General features: G+C 39.2%; 1 protein-coding gene across 10 annotated transcripts in view; it reads right to left on the bottom strand.

The window, feature by feature from the left end:
• Positions 1–12,343, bottom strand: part of WDR17 (WD repeat domain 17) — a 51,885-nt gene that overhangs the window by 7,836 nt on the left and 31,706 nt on the right. For 7 of the 10 annotated variants that reach the window (XR_014515127.1, XM_083457060.1, XM_083457059.1 and 4 more), the window contains exons 15-23: positions 11,578–11,708; positions 10,510–10,635; positions 9,504–9,659; positions 7,857–7,921; positions 6,824–6,956; positions 5,970–6,061; positions 5,340–5,439; positions 3,552–3,691; positions 1,524–1,544 (exon numbers count right to left, since the gene is read on the bottom strand). Coding sequence is in view for 8 of the 10 variants with exons in the window: in XM_083457060.1 (XP_083313186.1) it covers positions 1,524–1,544; positions 3,552–3,691; positions 5,340–5,439; positions 5,970–6,061; positions 6,824–6,956; positions 7,857–7,921; positions 9,504–9,659; positions 10,510–10,635; positions 11,578–11,708 (964 nt within the window). In the remaining 2 variants the exon portion in view is untranslated. The remainder of the gene's footprint in view (positions 1–1,523; positions 1,545–3,551; positions 3,692–5,339; positions 5,440–5,969; positions 6,062–6,823; positions 6,957–7,856; positions 7,922–9,503; positions 9,660–10,509; positions 10,636–11,577; positions 11,709–12,343) is intronic. The other 3 variants (XR_014515128.1, XM_083457061.1, XM_083457056.1) reach the window with 1 other exon arrangement.

Here is a 12,343-nt window from a genome sequence, read left to right as displayed (position 1 = left end):
TGGTTTGTTCTAAAGTGAAAGCAGAAGCTTCCACTCTCCTTCTCTCATGCTTGGGCCACTATCAAATTACCATTTTCAGATCCCTAGGATAGCAAACAGCTATGTATGAACACTTCAGGTAATTTGGACATGCTTTGGTGAAGTCATAAAATACAATTCTATGAACAACAACAAAAATCTAATTCAGGTAGATTTATCATTCAAGATCAAGACCACATCCTTCAGTATCATTTTAAAAAAATTAAACAGCTACTAAGTCTATTCCATTTTCAGCAACTATATAGGCCAGGCATGTCCAAAGTCCATTTCGGGGGCCTAATCTTGTCTGACGGTCGATTTAATCTGGCCCCCATGACAGTATATTTCCTGGGCTAAAATCCTAAAAAAAAAGCTCAACAACTTTGGTCGGCCCTCACGCATGTTCACGTCATCAAATCTGTCCCCCTTTGAAAAAAGTTTGGGCACCCCTAATTATAGGCAGTCTGTGACCTCTTAGAAAATACATCTTGCAACTCCAGAAATATTGCTGATATCAAGCTGTCTTAGTTCACTGTAGATGGTGTGCATTATATAGTCAATAGTACTTGAGCCTAACAAGTTGTTACCACAATGAAAGGATGGGAAACATGTGGCCTCCCAGATGCTGTAGGACTCCAGCTCCTAGCCAGAATGGCCAATATTCAGGAATGATGAAAATTCAAATGAATTCATCATTCACCATTCTGTATCAGGGAACCTCCATACGCAAAATGGGAATGTGCACATTGTGTTATCCATGACACTATCAAAGGGGAAATTCTGCATCTTCATATACCAGAGCCTTGCATGAATGAAGAACCTCAAGTGTATGACTAGCAATTGCTTTGTTTATTGAGTAATGCTCCCCATGGGATTATATTTCAAGTACTGGAGGAGTGCTTCTACAGAAAGCTATTTGCCATCTGCGCTCCAAGAAATAGTTGGCAAGTATGTATACCAATTTGTACATATGCATATGCCCAAATAAATGTTCACTTAGGATAGATTATGATCCTTCTATTGCTTGGCTGGCAAGGCAGCCATCAACTTTCAAGAAACGGTTGCCCAAAGAAAGGCTTTAGGAAAACCTAAATATTGGAGCCGATCTCCAGTGTTGCCATTAACACGGCTGCAATGCCGGCATAATATTAAGTATTCAAACACCACAGCTGTTGAATCACTAACCTCAGTTCTTATGTGCTAGTATAGTATTAGGATCAAACTGTCAGAACTGCAAATGTTCCGCTTCGTGAAGGCATGGGACAATCCCATGAGAGGAGAGGGATGTCTTAAGGATATGCCCTCACTTTTTGTTCTTACAGGTTGAATTCTCATCAATAACCCATTATGTTTCTTTTCAGCCAGTCTATTCTACTTATCATGCAAAGTATTTTGTTCTATTAGAAAAGCCAGCAGAGGATGAAGGGTTTTCTTTTCAGCCTAACCCGAAATGTCATGCTTTGCAGAGGATAGATTAGAATGTCCTTCTAGAGAAAAGAAAGTACCTGTATCCAGGTGATGGAAAGCTAAAACAAAGATATTCAAAATGTAACAGACAAAAACAGCATTCATATACTAAACACACACAGGACAAATGGTGAGAGGCTGGGGAAGAAGCTGGGATTTTTTTAAAAAAGCAGGGAAAGGAACCGACAGCTCCAAATTCTTATTCTGCTTCTACTACATCCAACATGCAAACTGCAATTTTATGTATCCCATGTTAACTATCTTTTGACTTTTTATGTAAAAACAATCCTACCGTTAACAAAACAAAACATTACCCAAATCGCAAAGCTTTAGGCAATAATGAATTCCAATATTCATTTTCTTGGTCATGATTTTATTTCAGATTTTACAATCTATGGGAAATATAATACTGAGAATAACTTGAATAACTTAAATCAACTGATTTTATTCGATTTACTGAGAGTATGGCTAGTAGTGGTTATCACCCAAGCTGCAAAAGAAAAAAGATCTATTGACTCGGAAGGCAATATGCTGAAAGCTTTACGTTCTCTTAAACGGGAAGCAAAGGATAAAGCTGTGAGTGCTTGCAAGAAGTTGGATTGTGGAATCCAATCATACAAACTCCCGTTTGTATGATTGGATTCCACAAGCATATGATTTTGAAAGGGGTAGAAAGGCTTAGCTATAAGCTCCACAGCCATCTCAGTATGAAGCTATACTCAGGAAGGTGACAGCATGTCATCACAGCAAGTGCAACACATACTGCTGTCCCCACCAAAGTTAATTTTGGGCAGTGTGGGTCATTGGCACCACCACCTGATTTTTGCTTATATTTTGTTTCCCTTTGGCCTCTTCTATAGATACCTTAAAACAACTGTGGGCCTCTACATTTCTGCAGCTTCCTCTTTCATTTTATTTGTTTGCCAAGGAGCCGAGAAACATAAATGAGCACAGAAAGGCAATCGCCAAGACTTTGTTATGGCTGGAGAAGACTGAGTAATTGCTAAACTTAGAGGGGGGGGGGTGTCCCTTTTCACATCCCCTACCATAAAGTGGCAACTGCCAATACATTTCTCTCATCCACTTATGTCTAGCAGCTACATGCCAGACAAGTGTTCCTGAAATTAAGAACAGATTTTTGACACTATCATTTAGTCACAGAAAAAAACGAGCTCTATTAAAATTGCACTCCTGACATAAGCCACAATCCAAACTAACTATTTTCTTCCAACCCTTATCAAAACCATGAGGCTAATAGTTATCCCATAACACTTTGCTGGGATACACAAAGCAAAATGAAAGGAGAAAAGCAAAACATCACCCCAAAATTTGAAACAAACTATGCTGGATTTCTTCACATTATCTGAATCTAAATTGAGGATTAGGGGATGATTCCCACCCCACCCTTTTGGCTCATTTCAATGTGTGCAGATTTATTCCCTCATGGATTATCTGTCAAATCAGACACATGGGTCAGAAAATCAACGTAGATTATTGTGTGCGCACTAGCAATCTGTACTTGCTGCAACTTAGTCATATGACCATTTTACGCACGGGGCATTCAATCTGTTCTGTGAAATGTAGTTGTTTTAATGTTTGTGGATTGAAAAAAAAAAAGCTCAAAAGGTACTCAGAAGAACTGATTCTAACTGAGGTGGAATCACAAAGGTGGTAAAGACAAATGTGGACACACACAAGCATGCTCCTGGTGCACTTTAGTCACTCAAGCAGAGCACAAATCCTAGAACTGTCTCAAAAATCTACCCTGCCTACTGATATGGTAGTGATTACTCCTGTAATATGGAAGCACTTGGTACTAGCCAAATGAAAACCGATTGACTTGTTCTTGCTAATTTATACGGCATTTTTCTGCTCTAAGAACATTGGTGTTTGTTCATAATAAGCTACTGTAGTTGGGTTTTACTTTTTAATAGTTTCTTCTGGATACAAAACCAAAGGTTCCTCAAAGTTGTTGTTGCTGTTTTCAAAATATGAGACTCTGGTGTTCTATAAAAGTGTCCAAGGTTTGTTAGAGTGAAACATTCTTTGGAGTAAGAAGTTCTTACCATGTTGTTATAGTCATACATTTTCTTGCTAGTAACTCTAGCGCATATTGTGTTGCTTGCGCTGCACATTCTCCTAAGACAGTACCCACACTGACTGCCAATTCCAGTTCATTTCCACGAATCAGGTTTGCCATGGCAAGCTTGCTCAATAAGAAAATCATATCATTAAGCATCACAAACACTTAGGATTCATTGAGACCAGCATTGTAAAATATTTGCTTTCCAATGCTACATTAAAGAGTGACAAAAACATGCATTAATGAACAAGACTCATAGTTTGACCTGCTTTACTTTATATCACTGTAAGCAATATTTTGTCTATAAGCAAACCAGCTAAAAGGGAATTACTATTTTAAATAGAAGAGACACGCCAACCCAAGCTATTGCCAATTTCTAGAAAATTTAAACAGGAATTTCTGTAACTCATCCAACCTTCCCAATATGAAAAGCATCTAAAGATCTCACAATGGCAGCCCACCATCTTGCCAGTGAGTGGCGGTTGTGGCCCGACACAGCACCTCCTCTCGCCCGGACACGGCATTTTAGAATGTTTCCCCATCCCCGCAGAGGGTTTATCAACAGGGGAAGGTAATGGCCACCAGAATAGTTATTTGTCCACTAATGAAGGTTTTCCCTTTAAGAAATTGTTAAGGAGAATGGGAATAGGATCTTTAGCCTGTGTGTGCTGCCTTTCCACTCTCACAGGTGTCATTTCTCAAGGGGAAGAGCGAAATAGGAAAAGACTTGAAAATCAACACTTTGAAAAGAGGCAAAGTGTAGAGTTACAGTGGTACCTCGGGTTAAGTACTTAATTCGTTCCAGAGGTCTGTTCTTAACCTGAAACTGTTCTTAACCTGAAGCACCACTTTAGCTAATGGGGCCTCCCGTTGCTGCCGTGCTGCCGGAGCACGATTTCTGTACTCATCCTGAAGCAAAGTTCTTAACCTGAGGTAATATTTCTGGGTTAGCGGAGTCTGCAACCTGAAGCGTATGTAACCTGAAGCGTATGTAACCTGAGGTACCACTGTACTTATGAATGTGGGCCTAGCAAACTGGAAATCGCAGGCTTGGCTCTTAGATATGAACTTAAGGGGCGATGTGAGAGGGGAGAAATTACTATCCACCAGGAGCTGATGTTTCTTAACTATCAACACTATCTACATTTTAGGGACAATTGTAGGAACTCCCTTGGGAATTACCGTTTCCTGAAATGGTCAGCAAGTATCCACGGCATCTTGGGGTCAGCTTTAATATCTAGATAGCTGGTACATAAAAACATATCTCGAAAAGGGATTTTCTCCACTACAGTAGTAGTGTTGTTAGGCTTTGAGGCCTGTTATTCCCACAACTTTATCAGCTGCTGCTTGCAGGAATTTTCATCACCTGCTTTGTAGCATTGCATGTTGTAAGGAATGACCATGGTAAAAAGTTAACTAGAAAGCAATGGTAACACAGCAGGGCTGGATAAGACAGAAGCACAAAGCAGACTCTCAGCAGCATAAAAATCTCCTAAAGTGATGTGGCAACAGAATCCGGCTAATAGGAATGGCTTTTAAAAATTCTTTCAATTATTTGTTCCCTTCGTTATTGCTGACCATGCATCTTTCCTATGTGTCTTAAAGATTCCACACTGCCCATTGGATCAATATGATGTAAAAAAAGAAGTTTATTTATACCTAACAGGATTGTTTTAAATAATTTAATAGAATGTATGCAAATGTACAAAACAAAGTGTAATTATTCTCCACATTTCTATTTTGGTATGGAGTAAACAGAAAACACTTTTACCTCAATGTTCTCAACAGCTAAATGGCAGCAAGCAGCTAGCACCGCACAGCCATCCTGAAAATACCACTCAGACAATTCTTTACTGACTTTGTGTAGGAGTCTAGAAAAAAACAAGAATAGGAAAAATTTGGATTAAATAATTAAAACTAGTTAAATCTACCAGATGTTGTTAGTGCATCCTTCTCCTTTACTATCTGAAAGTTTGGTCAGCACCACCACAGCATGAGGCAGTCCAATCATAAATTAGTTTTGGTTATTGGCAGTGCTTTTTTCTGGGGGGACGCAGGGGGATGCATACCCCTAAACATTTTGTCAGTTGAAGTTTGGCCTCATGGAGGGGCAGTATTTCAATATGAGTAGGAAAATGAGAGTACCCCTAAACACTTTTTAAGGGGAAAAAAACACTGGTTATTGGAATATAGTGCCCTGGTTCACATACCATGTCAGTCATAATTTAATCGTAAATGTGTCCCCCATCTCAGAAGGGACAACAAAGATATGGCAAATCAATAGCTTACAAAATTCAGTAAAAAAAATTTGTCAAATCTCAATTAAAAATGCCACATTAATTTTGTGACCAACAAAACAACAACAAGATAACATATGAATAATAACCACTCAGTGACTCACTCAGTGTAATCTTCCATGCTGTTTCCTTCCAAATCCGCTGTTCCATTTGATTCTAAACACTCGGATGTTTGCATATTTCCTTCACATGCTGACTAAAATCAGTAAAAAAAAAAGTCAATCAAAAGCAACATAAACCATTGTCTTCTTGGTAATATTATTTGTAAAAAGGGCTTAACAGTGAAATGGGAACAGTCCTATCACAGTAGGAGAAAACAGCCCGGCTACCATCTGGAACAACCATATTGGTACATCTCAAACTGATGGTAGAATATTTATTACAAGTCAGGGAGCTATCCTGTTATGTTGTAAATGTGGGAGAGTAAAATTCCAAGTACTTTGATTAGGATGTATAAGCTTCTATTATCCACAACAGAATGATATTCTTAGCAAAAGCTGCCAAGCTTTGTTTCGTAGCTAATATAGGTCTGTTTGTTTGATTTTTATTCCAATACACTGAAACCGTTCCCTAGCTCTATTAGTGCCACCATTACACAAAATACCTGGCACTGGTACCAATCCACAGGTATAGGATTCTGACAATAGTGTAGGCTAAACAGGTCTATCATTACTAGGCTTTTAAAACTCAGGATTGCAGGCATCATAAACACCAGCTTTAATGTCACCAGCATATAAGTAAATTGTGGAACAGGATGGAAATTCTTATTCTTTGCAGAAGCAGGAAAATCTAGAGCTTTACTATCCCTTCCTTTTATTTAATAATTTCATGGTTCTAACAATTTTTCTACTCAGTTTGTTTTTCTTGTTGATTTAGATAACAACACAACAGGTATCAGAGTTTAGCAAAAGTTATATTACATCTTAAAAGAGTTATTTACTATTGTGTACAGTGGTACCTGTGCAACAAGCAGAGCTTCTTTAAGCTGGCCTCTTGAAGTAAAGAATGTGACAAGTTTCTTCACATCACCAGTTGCTATACAGTATGGAATAACATCATCATTTTCTTCCTGAATTAACTGGTCAGCTCTCCTAATCAAAATTGAAAGCACTGCCGTTATTAAGTTCATTTATGTTTAGTATCAGATCCATTCAAAGAACATCAGTGAGGCATCAAGATTTACCATATTTTTTGCTCTATAAGACTCACTTTTTCCCTCCTAAAAAGTAAGGGGAAATGTGTGTGCGTCCTATGGGTGAATGCAGGCTGCACAGCTATCACAGAAGCCAGAACAGCAAGAGGGATTGCTGCTTTTACTGTGCAGCGATCCCTCTTGCTGTTCTGGCTTCTGAGATTCAGAATATTTTTTTTTCTTGTTTTTCTCCTCCAAAAACTAGGTGCATCTTGTGGTCTGGTGCGTCTTATAGAGCGAAAAATACGGTATATATATCCTTCTGAGAGACACAAAACTCTTCCCAAAAGCACTATTTCCAAAAACTTACACTCTCAAGCATTTACACGGATAGTTTCAAATAACTAATTGAAAAATGCATCACCAGATACAACTTTTACATGACTATTGCAGATTCCTTCCTAACCAGGGTTTGCAAATAAAAACAGATGTCTATGGCAAGCAGGACATGAGTTTGAAGAGATATTTTGAAGAGATAGGTTTGTTTCTACCACTATGAATCATTTCTGTAAATATGGCCACTTATTTGATTGCTCAGCCCTAACACCAGTTTTATAACAAAGTTGAAAAGTACTGGTAATCAACTTAATTGTGGTTAAAGATGCCAGAAGAACGGGGGAGGGGGGATTTCTGAAGGGAGGCAGCATGTGATGCTGTAGTCACTCCTGAATCCAACACAGAATTAAGTTTCCTTAAGCCTACAAGAATCAGTCGACTTAAGCATGCCAAACTCTGTGTTGGATTCAGGCCTATGGCTCATAATGCAAAAGGGTGACTTAAATTAGAATTCGCATCTTACCTTTGCATTAATTTCTTCCAGTATTTCATGGATACCCCTGGTGCAACTGAGAGAGCTTTGTCCCACTAAAACACAGAATATGTCATTATTTCCATCTCAACAAAAGAAACATGCATCACTCAACGGTTTTTGAAAAACAGTTTCCATTTCAAATTCTCTTCCCTTTATACGGACAACTTTAACAAATTAGCCCTTTCTATTCCTATTTAAAAATGAGTACTATCTGAAAAAATGAGGTCACTTAAGAAGCCGGTACGTCATTTGTTACCCTTCACAATAGAATCACTGAAGAATTGTATGTTTACTTCACAGAGTCGTGTTTTAAAATACAGTCGTTTTGACGTAACTTTTTCCAGAGATCATAAAGGGTGAAAGTACTGTAACTTTTTCAGACACAGCTTTCTCAAAATACATTTTCTGGTTAACAGTAATGCAGGAGAGAGAAGGGAGGACATTTGCAGGAGATAATCATCAGATAGGAAAGGATTCTTAATCCTTCCTGGCTGCCCACCAATTCTCACTTGCAACCCAGGGTGGGTTGGGTATCCTGCATTTGTCTTGTAATGTATTATATTTATATGGAAGACATCAACAGCATACTAACTATGAATATGATAAAGGTAAAGGTAAAGGGACCCCTGACAATTAGGTCCAGTCATGGCCGACTCTGGGGTTGCAACACTCATCTTGCTTTATTGGCCGAGGGAGCCACCAGCATACAGCTTCCGGGTCATGTGGCCAGCATGACTAAGCCGCTTCTGGTGAACCAGAGCAGCGCACGGAAACACCATTTACCTTCCCACCAGAGTGGTACATATTTATCTACTTGAACTTTGATGTGCTTTCAAACTGCTAGGTTGGCAGGAGCAGGGACCGAGCAACGGGAGCTCACCCCGTTGCAGGGATTTGAACCGCCGACCTTCTGATCAGCAAGTCCTAGGCTCTGTGGTTTAACCCACAGCGCCACCTGCGTCCCATGAATATGATAGACCTCATTTAATGTAAGCAATATGCTTAGTTGTGGGAATGAGGCATGTGTGCGCTCTCTCTCTCTCACACACACACACGCCAGTTTATTAAAAGTTTCAGCAAGGTTGACAAAATAAAAATAAAATCCAGCACCATTAGTCCCATGGCAATAGCACTGTTATAGTTATTATGAGGTACAAATAATAACAATACTAGCTACAAAAAATGCTTCTTAAACACACAAATGGGGTATTTTAAATGCACAGCAGTAACTACAGCAACATTAACACAGAACAAAACCCAACCTTTCAGAAGGCATTTGAACCTTTGTCATGCATATCTAGCGCACAGGGTGCTTTCATTTGTCCACATGTGCCATTAAATATATAAACCAATGAGTTGGAAGGAATATATATCAGGCATAGGCAAACTCAGCCCTCCAGATGTTTTGAGACTACAGTCCCCATCATCCCTGACCACTGGTCCTGTTAGCTGGGGATGATGGGAGTTGTATTCCCAAAACATCTGGAGGGCCATGTCTTCCTATGCCTGATATATATGCTCCAGAGTGATACTCACATCTGGTCTGAAACTCAGGGAAGTGGGAGAAAATGCCACCTCCCCTCCCCTCTCAAGTGTACACTGAACTCTTTTATCATATCATAATGTAGTGTTTACCTGTCCAAGTTCCACCATAAGTTCACAGTATCTCTGAATTTGCCCAAGTCTTAGATGTATCTCTGCTGCTTCTTTTAGCCTTTCTTCCTTGCTAGGTGCACCAATTCCTCCTCCAAACTTAGACATCTTCACAGTAGTAAGTTCTTGGGCTTTGGACTGAAAAGATGAAAATTGGGGGGGGGGGGGAATCCCATCAAGTTTTTGCCTATAACATGAGTTAAGCCTTGACAAATTGCCCAAACGTACGGCCTCAATCTCCATGTTAAAGCAGAGCAGAAATGAAGAGATGTTAAAGCAGAGCAGAAATGCTGCTGCACTTTATCTCCCCAACAGATATTTCAGCTCTGGTGACCTGTAAGGCCAAAAGGGTAGGAGGATGTGCCTGGGCAAAGTGGGCAACCTCTTTCCCCAAACAACGTCAGTGACTTCTGTGTTAAGGAGTATCCGCTGTTGTAAAATATTTTATTGCGCTTAATCTCGTATTCGTTAAACCCATAACAATTTCTCAATGGAAACTGTCAGAATAAATTCCTTTACGAAATTCCTATTGGTAAAAAAACACTCCTTTACATACATATTCTTTACAACCAAATGAGAAGAACAGACAAGGAAACTGAGTTGTTATATTCTGAAATCTGGTTGTAAATTTGATTGAACTGAGGGTTCACATGCCATTTATAACCACTCATTCTTATGAGAAGGAATATAGACTAAACAAACAAAACGAGCAGGCAAGTCTGCACCTCATTGGGCGAAAGCAATCCTCTGGCTCAAGGAAACACAAGTGTTAGGAGAAAATTAAGTGCCTCACGTGACAATGTAGGCAACCCTTGTTCCCAAGGGGGTTATTCTTAAGTTCATATTCCACAGACAGTAAGAAATGCATGTATTTTCTTTTTCCACAATATCATTTTGCCTTGTGAAGCAAAATGAAATAAGCAAAAGCTTATTTCTTTTGTAATAAAGGAAGCAAAAGCTATTGCATCAACCAGCATATTTAACTTACCATTCTAAATCTAACCAGATGTTTCATGTGCATTATTCCTTTGCAATAATTCTGTGGAAGCAAGCTATCATCTTGGCCTTTTATTACAGCAACAAGATCCCATAAGTTTTTACTGCCTCCTGGGGGCTGGAACAATAAAAAATGGAACACAATGTTGTTTAAGCCATATCAGAATTAAACCTGCAATGAAAGTGATTATGTTTGCCAGTCAGCGCAAAGTAAAAACAGGTCAATTCAAAATTAAACAAGCCAATATTGAATCCAGGTGAAAGCGAGGTGTTACCACACAGGTGTTAGATCTCTTAAATGTACTAAATTGGTATAATACACACCACATACTAACTTACAGCACAGCATCATCGTATAAATTTAAGACCACTAGTCATTTCATGACAATGGATCCACAGAATTACTTCCGTTATAATAGGAGAGGAAAAGCATGACAGCTGAACTCAGGGGCTGTCAGTTTTCTTCAAAAGTATTTATCCTTCACTCTTATATTAAAGGAAATTGTGGAAGCAGCTGCAGTAGCCTCAGTGAGCTTGTTTCGTCCAACCAATCTCGCTTCAGTGTGGGATTCTGTCTCTACTTGGCCAAGCCCTACCTGGCCATGAACACACAGTTGCCTTGGTAGTTTCCAATCTGTACAATGGGAACACTGGGTAATTTTAAGGGGAGTAGAAGACTCTGAAGTACTTTCCATCTGAGAAATACTATATATAAGCAATAAACATTGATGGTGATAAGATTTATTAACCTTACATACCCTGTCAACCCAACCCTACTAAAAACACTGATGTTAGAACTCCCATGGGTAGTCATAATTTATGCTATATTGTGCACCTAAACTGACGTGAGATCCATGTGCCAAATGACAAATCAAGTTTATTATTTTTTGTAACAAATGAGATGTGTGAAAAATGCATTTGGTAATATATAATACAGTAAACATACCATTTTGTGAAAGGTTTATTATGCTTACAGTGCAGCCTTGCATCTAACCCATTGAGACTAAAGTTCTATAGCTACATCTTACATGCACACAATCTTTTACTATTTAATACTTACTGATAAACACTCGGAAAACCACCTCAGTTTTCTCCCTCGGGGATTACCAGCCAATTTGTCTACTTCTTGTTTAATATCCCTAGATACTTTGCCACATAGCAAGGGAGAAGCACCTACTTCAACAGCACGATCTATTAAAAACAAATATTTATACACCTTGTTAGAAACAGAGAAGACAATGTGGAGGATATATGGCTATACTCCGAAGTCCACTCATGGGTGGACATTTGCATGTCTAGTTCTTGGCCTCTGGCACCCTGCGAATTGCAGCTAGGGATTCCACAGTAAACTCAGCAAGTGTGATTACTACCGCATATGGTGTTCTGCTGGTGTGGGCAATGGTCCTGAATGCTCCATTATCTCTTATTTACCTTCCAATGTGATGAGAAACTAACTGGCATATCCATTGGGCAAATGCTTCCACAAGCCAGGTGGAAAGGGATAAAATAACAAGCTGAATGCACATTAGCATTCGCCCCTGAATGTGGGATGCTTGTCAGTAAACGATGCTCAATGAGATGCACACCTCAATGCACAATCATGTGAAACTACACACAACTAGAGCTATATATGGGTAATGTTTAATGTGCACGAACGTAAGCAAGCAAATCTGTAATTTTCAGCCTGTAGCTGTCAGTCTCCAGGATGGTCCGTGTAGTTGCAGATCCAACTTTTCAAATTGTTTTATGCTTTTGTACATCAAGAAAAGGCACAGAAATTGTGCTGCATCCAGAATTGTGACCAATACAGAAACAGTATACTTGCA

The sequence above is a fragment of the Podarcis tiliguerta genome, assembly GCF_965153285.1.
Source record: "Podarcis tiliguerta genome assembly, chromosome: 9".
NCBI classification, from domain to species: domain Eukaryota; kingdom Metazoa; phylum Chordata; class Lepidosauria; order Squamata; family Lacertidae; genus Podarcis; species Podarcis tiliguerta.
This window is presented reverse-complemented; position numbering and strand designations above follow the sequence as displayed.